Genomic DNA, 11,840 nt, shown 5'->3' with positions numbered 1-11,840 from the left:
GGTCACTGATCCGGACGCCTCCCGTCCACCGGCGGAAAGGGTGGATGTGCATCTCTTCTCTGTTCAACGGTGTCGAGGCAGCACGTCCCGATCTGCGGCACCCGCCATTCTCTCTGACCAAGCTTCGGCGCGGTAGGGCATTCACCACTTTCTCGCTGCCGCAGTATAGGCAGATCCCTGCCACTGGCGCCCTTTTAGTTACATCCCGACGACCCTCAGGTACAGTTTCCTCCGGCCCTGCTCCACTGCCCATCTTCCCATGTTGCTGCATGTGGATCTTCTTTAGTTGTTTTCTTAAAACATCTCTCGGCCGGCGTACTTTCCATCTTGCAATCTCGTCCTCAAACTGTTTTTGATAAAACCACCATGCTGCTATCTTTCCCTTATTACATGGAGTATGCTTCTTTTTTGTCGGCGTATGTGTCTTCAACTCGTGTTATTGGGCAGTAATTGTTTCCTTTGTACATCCTTTTGCAAATAGGGCTATCCATTTCACTTTGTTGCTATTGCGACCTTTTGGTGAAATGCACAAATCACTTTTTTTCTTAAGAGTGTTTTGTGCAGTTCCGCCAAAATGTCACGGGCAACGTTTTCACATTTCTGTGGGACTGCAGGAAGGGAGATTGGCTTTGCTATCCTCCTCATCCAACTCCGTGCCTAATCTTCTCCAACAAGTAGTTAGTCCTAAAGAGAGATCGCAGAGGTGATCGGCTTCTATTTGTGTGTGTTATGTTTCATCATCTGGTTCCACTGACTGAATATCTTTGCAAACAAGGATGATCAACTCGATTTTAGTGGAGCTGCACAAAAAGGTCGGATTGTGGTGTTGCTCCATACACCTATTTTTTGGCTACAGAGCTGGGTGAAACTAGCTGCCAACCAATGAACACTGTGCCCAGGAAATGGAGCCATGCCTACGAACAACATCGATCAATTATATATTTTTCCTTATCTGTATACCTTCTCACAACTTTGTCTTTAGTTGTGATGTGAATATTGGCTCTGATCTGTGAACCATTGATATGAATTAGCAGCCATGGTTGTTTCATTTGTATTTGATGATGGAATGTTGTAATGAGACAATCTTGAAGAAAGAGGACACATGAATCCTAAATTGAAACCCTCATAGCATCACAATACAATTTCATTAGGCTAGCCATAGTGGGAGTAACTTAAGTAGTAACATATCATATCCCAAGAAAAAAAATGCTTATGTGGCATGGAGTTAATGAGGAAAGATATGCTTGTGGTAACATAATATTGTACTGTAACATAACACACCCCAAGGTAAAATGAGTCTATATCTCAATTAATGAAGACTTACATGTTACCATCCATATGTTTACTACCCAGTATGAAGGTAGTTACATAGACTAATCCACTATGCATGTTACTAGTCTAAGTTACTCCCCGCTATGACCAGCCTCATGCTGGAAAATTATGCGTACATATAAACAAATCCTAAAGGATTGATAGCAATGCCAGAAATAATTAACTTTGTTTCGCCGACATGTGGGATATCCTTCATACAGATCCACCTGAAGATTCACCCCGGTCGTTGCACCGCAGTAATAATGACTAGTGAGCAGTCAAATCACATAGCCCCACATTCGCCACAATAAGTTGCTCATACGAAGCAATCATCATTTCTCTCTTTGTTGAATCCGCTGCTACTCCAATATTCCCAGAGTAACAAGTTGCTCGGGAGAAGCAACCATCACTTCATGTTTCCCACAGTAAGTACTACCTCTTTTTTTATTCTAGAAAAAACCACACACGAATATTGGATGGTAGCAGCACAACAACAAAATCAAAAATCGAAACCAACCAATGAACTACTACTAATGGTCAGCGTTTGCTAGTATCATGTACTCCGTCTGTCCATGTATATAGGGCTTAATGCATTTTCCGAGACTAACTTTGGCCCTGTTTGGATCCATGGGTTAGAGTTAGTTTGAGCTAGTTGGGGCTCAAATAGGCCTAAAGTATCGAAACACACTACAAGATATATGTCAACTTGTGGCCTTCTGTCAGTGACCCTGGAAGAATTGGTCATAAATCTACGACCATTTGAGACCAATTGGTCAAAAGCTGTTCGGGGGGCTCCAAACCCTGAACTATAATGACCATTTTGGTCAGAAAGGTCGTAATTTCCTTACATGAAATGGTCATAAAGCAGACAACACTGGTACGCTGCCTTATTTCTAGCTTATCACGACCAATATAGATGGTCATAACCTTGTAAATTGTGGTGGATTAATATGACTAGGCGCCACCTCATCAGTTTTGCCTATGTTTCATATCCACATGTCAATTTTTGCCCTGGGTTACGAAGCAACCTATATTTCTGTCATTCCCAAAATTCCTAAAAAAATCTCATAATTCTTTGGGTCATATCTTCGTCAAATATGTAAAAAACCCTTCCTTGCCTAGTTCAAAATAATTTAACAATATTCATTTTCCTATTTTGTTCAGAACAACACTTTGTGAAGTAAGTGCTATTTATATATTTTTAATTGCCCTCAAACATTTGGGCACTCTTTCCTATCCAAATCATTGCCTCATGACAAAATTCAGCTTCATTTGCCTAGTAAGTCTTCCTCGGTAAATTTCCAAAGTTTTTGTCCACCTAGAACCTTTGTGAAAGAAGTACTAGCTATGCATATCCTAATGAGTTGATTTTTTGCCACATATTCTATGTGCCTACGTAACTTACCTACACCAAATTTGAGCTCATTTCATTTAGCCAATTTCTCTCACTAATTTCCTGAAGTTTCTGTCCAGAGAAGAGCATTGTGAAGGAAGTGCTATTTATATATTCTTGATTTCCCTCAAAATTTCTGGACACTCTTTCCAACCCAAATCATTGCCTCATGACAAAATTCAGCTCCATTTTCCCAGTAAATCTTCCTCGGCAAATTTCCAAAGTTTTTGTCCACCTAGAACCTTTGTGAAAGAAGTACTACCTATGCATATCCTAATGAGTTGAATTTTTGCCACATATTCTATATGCCTATGTAACTTACGTACACCAAATTTGAGCTCATTTAATTTATCCAATTTCTCTCGCTAAATTTCCCAAGATTCTGTCCAGAGAACATCATTGTGAAGGAAGTACCACTTTGGCATGTCCAAATTGTATTAATTTTCTACAGTGCTTTCCTGTGCCCAAATAACCATCCTCCACAAAATTTTAGCTCAATCCATTCATTATTTTGAGCCCAGCTTCAACATTCATATTCCTGTCCAGTGCGGTACTTTGCAAAGCAAGTACCACCTAGGCTACTCCTTTTGATCTGAAAATTTGTGAAGACAGTCTTCTTAGTAGGTGATCATCCTTAGCCAAAACTCACGCCCATTGGCCATGTGCATTTCCTGTACCGCTAATCAAACACTTGGCTACTAATTCATGTTTGGGCATAGTTTGGTCTCGTCATGAGATTCTTCTGTTGTCAGTTTCTTCCTAGAACCAACCTGGGGAGTGACCAACCCACTAGACATGCCTAGGCCACCCAGAACGCAAGGCAACGCCACGGTCACGCGGTGACCACGCGACGGGCATGCGAGAACCGTCCAAACCTCGACATATCTCCAGTAAACCATATATTTCTGACTAAATAAATACTTATGTACCTAGAAATGATTTTTGGAAAAAATAAAAGAGCAAACTATGAGGCAGCTGCAGTTCAAATTTGACCCAGTTCCTACTGAACCGACTGAAATTTGTCTTTTTCACCAGAGATGGATCAAAACTTTTGACACCCAACCATTTTGTCAATTGTGCATTAAATATGTCCTAGTATTTTACAAAATTGATTTGGTCCAATTTTGCAACAAATATATGGTAGGTTCTACACAAGGAAAACTCATTTTGGGCACTCGGAAAATGGAAAATTGATTTTTCATCCAAAGGAAATAAAAACTCCCTGAGGCAACATTGTTTGCCATTCCAAGATGCACCCTTGTGAACAATATGAGATCACTTGAACAGACTATGCCATGAATGTGGCCACAAGATTGATCATTTGGCTTGAAAGCCATGAATCTTCACACATGATAGCTCATTTCTGAGAACCCTTTTTTAACAGAATTGTCGTATTACAAGTTTATTATTTTTCCTGGTAACTTGGTCACTTTTAATAACACAATGTGAAGGTTTTCCAATTTTTTGATTTTTTGGAATTTTTTATGCCCGTTCCAAAATGCGGTCAAAACGACAGGAATGACCGTTCCTAGCTAGGGGTTTAATCTTGGAATTTTTTGATCTTTCTCTAATTAAATAGATACTTATGTACCTAGAAATGATTTTTGGAAATAATAAAGAGCAAACTATGTGGCAGCTACAGTTCGAATTTGACCCAGTTCCTACTGAACCGGCGAAAATTTGTCTTTTTCACCAGAGGTGGATCAATACTTTTGACACCCAACCATTTTGTCAATTGTGCATTAAATATGTCCTAGTATTTTAGAAAATTTATATGGTCCAATTTTGCAACAAATATATGGTAGGTCCTTCACAAAAAAACTCATTTTGGGCACACGGAAAATGGAAAATTGATTTTTCATCCAAAGAAAATGAAAACTCCCTGAGGCAACATTGTTTGCCATTCCAAGATGCACCCTTGTGAACAATATGAGATCACTTGAACAGACTATGCCATGAATGTGGCCATAAGATTGATCATTTGGCTTGAAAGCCATGAATCTTCACACATGATAGCTCATTTCTGAGAACCCTTTTTTAACAGAATTATCGTATTACAAGTTTATTATTTTTCCTGGTAACTTGGTCACATGTAATGACACAATGCAAAGGTTTTCCAATTTTTTGATTTTGTTTGAATTTTTTATGCATGTTTCAAAATGCAGTCAAAACAGCGGGCATGGCTGTTCCTCGCTGCTTGAATCTTGCAATTTTTTTGGTGTTTCTATGATTAAATAGATACTTATGTACCTGCAAATGATTTTTGCAAAAAATAAAGAGCAAACTATGAGGTAGGTGCAGTTCAAATTTGACCCGCTTCCTACTGAATCGGTGGAAATTTGTCTTTTTTATGAGAGGTGGATCGAATCTTTTAACACCCAACCATTTGGTCAATTGTGCATTAAATATGTCCTAATATTTTAAAATTTTGATTTGGTCCAATTTTGCAACAAATATATTGTAGGTCTTTCACAAAAAAACTCATTTGGGCACTCGAAAAATGAAAAATGAATTTTTCGTCCAAAGAAAATAGAAACTTCCTTAGCCAACATTGTTTTTCATTCCAAGATGCACCTTTGTAAACAATATGAGATCATTTGGATAAACTATGCTATGAATGTGGCCATAAGATTGAGCATTTGGGTTGAAAACCATGAATCTTCACACATGATAGCTCATTTCTAAGAACACTTTTTAAAAATAATTGATGTATTACAATTTTATTATTTTTTCTGGTAACATGGCCACATATAATGACACAATGCGAAGGTTTTCTAATTTTTTGATTTTGTATGAATTTTTTATGCCCGTTTGAAAACGCGGTCAAAACGGCAGGCATGACCGTTCCTCGCTAGTGCTTGAATCTTGGAATTTTTTGTTTTTCTATGATTAAATAGATACTTATGTACCTATACATTATTTTTGGAAAAAATAAAGTGCAAACTATGAGGCATTTGCAGTTCAAATTTGACCCGCTTCCTACTAAATCGGCGGAAATTTGTCTTTTTCACCAGAGGTGGATCGAATCTTTTGACACCCAACCATTTGGTCAATTGTGCATTAAATATGGCCTGATATTTTAGAAAATTAATTTGGTCCAAATTTGTAACAAATATATGATAGGTCCTTCACAAAATAACTCATTTTGGACACTCAAAAATGAGAAAATGATTTAAAAGAACTAATTTCTCGTAACTCTTTAAAAAATATTTGTCTTATTTGAATTTATGATTATTCCTGAAAACTATAGTCAAATTTGCTGACACAATGAGAAGTTTTTTTTTCAATTTTCTAGGTCATAATAAAATAGCTAACATGATTTAGCACCTAACTTTTAGTTGATTATGACCAATTTAAATGGTCAAAATATCATACATGTATACTGCATTCTGATTGGTCGAGGGGCCTCTCACACGGATCGTGGATAAATCACCATCAGATGCTCCTCGATCCAACGGCCCGCACCTCACCCTCTCACCCACCCACCGCGAGCTACGCCTAAAAAAACCACCGCACACCACTCGTCTCTCTCCCCGCGCAGCGAACCCTAGCGCTCCCGATCCAGATCCCTCCCCTCGCCATCACCCACCCGTCCCCTCCCCACCTCAGATCGTCGCCGCCGCCACCCTCCTCTCCCCTCCCCACCCCGGATCCCTCCCCTTTCCGCCACCCACCCCTCCACTAGCTTGAGACGGAGGTCGTCGTGGACATGGGCGCCACCATCGACCGCGCGTGGGGGTCCTGGTCCTCACCCTCATCGTCCTCGGTGGCGGCATCTGGCTAAGCCATTGGGTCGTCGCCACCACTGGGACGCCCACCACCACATGCTCGGCCACCTGGCGTCGATCATCACCAAGGAGCTGCTCAATGGGCAACGCCTGGTGGTGGTCCGCTTCGAGGAGATTTGCATGTCCGGCGGTCTCGTCCACCAGAATATGAAATACCTCCACTTCCTCCGCAAGAGGATGAACACCAAGCCCTCCCACGGCCCCATCCACTTCCGCGCCCCGGCCAAGATCCTTTGGCGCACCATCCGTGGGTACGTCACCATTGCCGCGCTCGATTCCCAGGTGGGTGGCGGCCGCTCCTCACCTCTCCTCTCCCCGCCCGGCCGCCCATGCTCCCGGTAACCGTCGGCCGCCTTATTCCTCCCCTTTTGATTCTGCTTCCGCTTCATGGTGCAGGGTCCTGCGGCGGCGGCACGAGACTCACTCGAAGACGGCCCCTTGCTCGCCCAGTTCCGGCAGGTTTCCCTCCCCGTCGACTAGGAGGGTAACGGATTGCTCTGCTCCTCCTCCTCCACTTCTGCGCTTATTTTGCTGCTAGCATTACTACTTTAGTTTGGCAGATTGGTTTTGGTTCTGGCGAATTCCTGCCAGGTGGCGCCAACAATTTCGACGCATTCCCTTCACCACCTCGCGCAAGCCCCGTAGTTTTCATCTCTTTTTCTTCTTCAGTGATAAGTATTAGCGAGCCTTGCGTTGCGTTGGTTGGTGTGTTTTTCCAGCAGTTGTTCTGCTTCAGTTTTGTATTGTGCCATTCCATGTTAGCTTTATTTAGTCTTACTTACACTTGGGACATGGAGGATTGCGGGGTAGCCTAGCATTGTGTTGCTGGTGCTGGCACGCAAACCAACCCCACACAAGTGATCGAATCTGGCCTACCTGTTCAACTCAACTAGACATGTCGGATTCGCACACTTTCAGTTTGCAATGCAATGCTATGCTTACTCATGGTGCTGCTGCCCATCATATCTGATGGATGAGTTTAATTTGATTATATAAACTATGACCTTGGAGTACTAGTGAAATGTTCTTTCATCGACTTAGTGGGGGGGGGGGAACCTAGTTTACAGGTAATATTTGGTTATTTCAGTATGCTTTTTCTGACATTCTCATCAACAAAACACGATTTCAACCTAACTGATACATCCCAGTCCCAGGGCATATATAAAAGAGAACATGTGCTTTTCCAAATGCCACTGCAATGTTTTTTTTGAAACAAATGCCACCGCAATGTAAACCACCGCTTGATCGACGGTTCTGTTGTCCTGCCGCACTTCCACATCATGCAGCTTGCTTCGTTTGGAAACTGATGTAAAAGGGGAACTTGTTAAGCATGTTTCAAAAGCACATACACTACACCGCCTCTCTCTGTACGTCTTCGTATCCATTTGGGTTTGTGTGTTCTGATGATGCTGTGTTTTGGTGGCGCTCTGCAGTATGATTCCGCACAAGACCGCGAGGGGAGAGGCCGTGCTCGCCAAGCTCAAGGCGTATGAGGGCGTGCCGCTGCCGTACGACAGGACCAAGCACATGGTCATCCCCGACACACTCAAGTACGTCGGCGTCCGACTGTCGTTTAGATCTCAGTGTGCGTCTTGTATGTGTGTTTGATGTTGACATGGCTTGTGGTTTTTGCAGGGTTCTAAGGCTGCAACCTAGGCACAAGCACTGCCTCCTCGGCCAGCTCTCCAAGGAGGTCGGATGGAACTATGCCGACACCATCAGGGTATGTTGTTTCCTTGTCCTGTTTCTTCAGTGCTCACTAGTTGCTAGTGTTCGACTGCTACGAGTGTGTTAAGATTAGTCTTTTCTGTCATGCTAAACTAAAGTGGTCTAGTTGTACTAATCACCGAACAAGATGCTCTATTTTCCTCTGTAATTTATATCATCAGTGATCTGCTCTACCATAGCTCCTATGAACTAGTCGTAGTACTGTGCTCCTATTCTTGGCCCCATTGCGGGATCATGGAGGGCTGACCGGATGCAAAAAATGTGCCAAATTCCCCTGGCAAAATCTTGCTCCCTTGCACTGGATGGCTAGATTGTTAGCTTATAGCCCAGGATTTTGCTATTTTCTTCTGTAATTTGTCACGCTCCACTGCTTTGTTCTAGGCTAGCTCTTTTATTAGTACCTTACAACCAGTGATGTTCTTTTATCATACTCTAGTGTTTATTTGTAAGTGATGTGTCGAGCTTATTCACTTTCCAGTTGAGTGGGCAACTAAATTTTGTGCGTCTGTGGTGGATCACTGATGACGTGTTGTGTCCCCAGGTCTGGAGACCAACCAGGACAAAAGCATGTGCTAGAAGCAGTTCGACGACTACAAGGAGTGCCAAAAGAGAGAGGTTTGCTTTTGTTTCCCGAATCCTCTCTAGCCTTTTTTTATGGTGTATGATGGATGGCTTCAAATTGATGCGTGCATAAGTTTATACTGTAGCTAGTAACATGAGTTTGTTTCATGCACTTGCTAAGTGTTCAAGGGGACCTGTAGCTCATGGTGCCCGACGCCTGCTGCGGTGCGCTCATCTGCAAAGGAGGGAGCCCATCAAGTATGATTACTTACTTACACTGCCTTCCCATTCTCATGCCCAATATTGATGTGCTTGTTTGCTGTGCTTGCAATGAACCATGTGGTATATGCTCTCCACTCCATGTGGTATGCACTCCTGAACAAGTTAATGTTGTATTTTGGTATGTACTGCTGTACAAGTTAGGTAGGTAAATATAATGGAAGAACTTATATTTGATTTTAGTTGGTTTTAGAATGTCTGTTTCATGGTCTTTTCTGATCATGGAAGAACTTATATTAATCTCATGCTTTATATATGTCCCTAGATGTCCTTATGCAATACCTGATATGATAACATGACCTGAATTTGGACTATTAGCTCCTTTACTTTCTCTGGTTTGGTTAAAACTGATAATGCCATGGATAAGAACACACATTACTATTAAGTTTAAAAGTTCTGTTGAAACAAGGTGGAAGCATGTTCTTTCTTGCAAATTTTCTGTTACCTAATATGAAGATAGAGCCTCGAGTTCAATCCATTACTCATGATTCTTGTTGTTTGTCTTTCAACAATGCTTTCATTTTAGCTACTGCCACTTTGAGCTATTGTAGCTTGTAATTATCAATTCCGGCTTAATTAATACCATTGTTTGCTTGCATCATTAAATGAACTTGCACTAAATGGACACAAATAAAGGAGTTGAGTATTAAATGAACTTGTATTAACTGGAAACAATTTCTGTATGGTGTACATAAATATCGAGTTGATATTTGATTTGTAGCAAATATAGCTGCGTGTAACTTCTTTACTTGGTTCCTCTTTTACAGGAGCTCCAGGCCTAAGAAAGTTGGAAGTGTGAAGACGTGAAGAAAAAGCATGAAGCCATTAAGTGCTATGCAACAAAGAGTTGTCTGTTCTATTTGAGTGTAATATTGTAATAGCTGGTGTACCTAGTTTGTAATAGTCTACAGAAATTGTAATACACTAATCTAGTGTTATTTGACGAATTTCACATGTTCTCTTGTTTGGAATATTTGATTATGAATGTGAGATGGGAACCTGACCAATGCAACACACTTATGAAATAATATGAGTCAGTAACTTTCTGATGTGTGCGATCAATATATGAGATTAACATGACTAGTTGGACCAGCTCCAAAATATATTTTCCAAAAATAAATAGGAAATCAATAGAGTGTAAAAGGACAAAGCCCAGAAATAAAAAAGCCAAAATATTGGGCTTGGCCCATGTAGCCCAATAGAATTCATAAGAAAAATAATAATAGAAATATAGTATTTGTTGGGCTTGGCCCATCTAGAACACCGAATTGGACCGGGCTGAATCTTACCAATGACCAATTCAATTGGTCACAATTTTGCCACGTCGGATCCGACTTGGCCTGGGCAGACAGCTAGCGACCAAAACAGAAGGTCGTAGGATCAACGACCTTTTGTTTTGGTTGTTGCCTTCAATGACCTTATCACAATGAAGGTCGTTAATTTCAGTTTATGGTAGCCAGCTTTTGACCATCTATTTTTGGTCAAAAAAGGTCACAAATGGAAAACAATGACCATTCAGTGACCAATAGTGATGGTCACAAGTTGACGTATTCCTTGTAATGACATGAGGGTTACTAGCAAGATGCCCATGCGTTGCACGGAACATCAAGATGCATTTGTATGAGTAGTTTATCTTGTGGGGAGAAATGGATGAACGAGGGAAGACCTTATTTGCAAATGTGAAGAGGGGTGTGGGTATCTTTTTGCAAAATTGTCATTGTTTCCTTCCTATCCGTCTGATATAAATCGGATGACCTATATTGCAGAATGACAGGCACACCATCATCACCAACTCTGTTTTTTACTAGTTATAGTTTCACATGCTTCGCATGTTTGCGCACATGTAACCACATGCTTGACTGAATTATGTACAGTAGACCGAACTGCACAAGTTCTCCTCTTATATACTACATACTACATTTTGCTTCCTACTCATCAATGGCAGCCTCATGCTAGGTAACAAAACTGGCCATGGATGCGATTACAATTGCTTGCAACACATGGATGTTCGTGTCTATCGGCTGATAATAGGAAGAGGGATGTGAGGGGCTAATCCGTTCTTTTTAAATATAGAAAGAGGTCGGTGCCGATTCACGGTTGTTTCTAGAACAACGTAGAGAAATGTGCTTTATACTGTAGCCACGAATCCAAGCATCATGGGCTGTCAGATGGGTCCAATCAACAATAGAAATTGCGTTCTATTGCTTGGATTCAAACTTTCAATACTTCTACACTATATAGTAGTATAGATAAGAGTAGAGAAATTGGAGCAGGTTGCACGAAACCCACAAAAAAAACTATCCCACCCAAGAGGTGCTAATTGGATCTCTATCCCGCTAGGTAAGTGGTGCTAATTGGAGCTAGTTCTCATGGGGCCCATTGAAAAATCACTTTTCTCTCTCCATCAAGTGCATTTATTGTCAATCTAACCCTGTTATCCAAACACCTCTTTGACTTGAGTTAGTTCAGGGTTAGTCATGAGTTAGTCTAACCTCTGGCTAAGTTAGAGTATCCAAGCAGGAGCAATATAGGACATGCAAGTTGCTCAAAGCATACCATCAAATTCGTATGTGAAAGTTTTTTTTAATGGAACGTGAAAGGATCTTCGAATGATATAATTTGCAAATTACATAAAATCTTATCAATAGTCAAAGGCAACCACGAAGAATACATTAGGCCCTATATAGAATCTAATATCAATAGTCAAAACCAAGTGTTACTACTACACCAAACAAGTTCAAAACGAGAAACTGGACCCACTCACGGCACAACACGCATGT

The 11,840-nt window shown here is 41.2% G+C and overlaps 1 protein-coding gene across 1 annotated transcript in view; it reads left to right on the top strand.

Moving 5' to 3' along the window:
• Positions 1-9,842, top strand: part of LOC119339041 (60S ribosomal protein L13a-like) — a 17,117-nt gene extending 7,275 nt beyond the window's left edge. Inside the window, exons 2-5 of the mRNA XM_037611226.1 lie at positions 6,490-6,743; positions 7,926-8,042; positions 8,128-8,215; positions 9,828-9,842. Of these exons, the coding sequence (XP_037467123.1) occupies positions 6,490-6,743; positions 7,926-8,042; positions 8,128-8,215; positions 9,828-9,842 (474 nt within the window). The remainder of the gene's footprint in view (positions 1-6,489; positions 6,744-7,925; positions 8,043-8,127; positions 8,216-9,827) is intronic.
• Positions 9,843-11,840: the final 1,998 nt, after the last annotated feature.

The sequence above is a fragment of the Triticum dicoccoides genome, chromosome 7B, assembly GCF_002162155.2.
Source record: "Triticum dicoccoides isolate Atlit2015 ecotype Zavitan chromosome 7B, WEW_v2.0, whole genome shotgun sequence".
Lineage (NCBI taxonomy): Eukaryota > Viridiplantae > Streptophyta > Magnoliopsida > Poales > Poaceae > Triticum > Triticum dicoccoides.
This window is presented reverse-complemented; position numbering and strand designations above follow the sequence as displayed.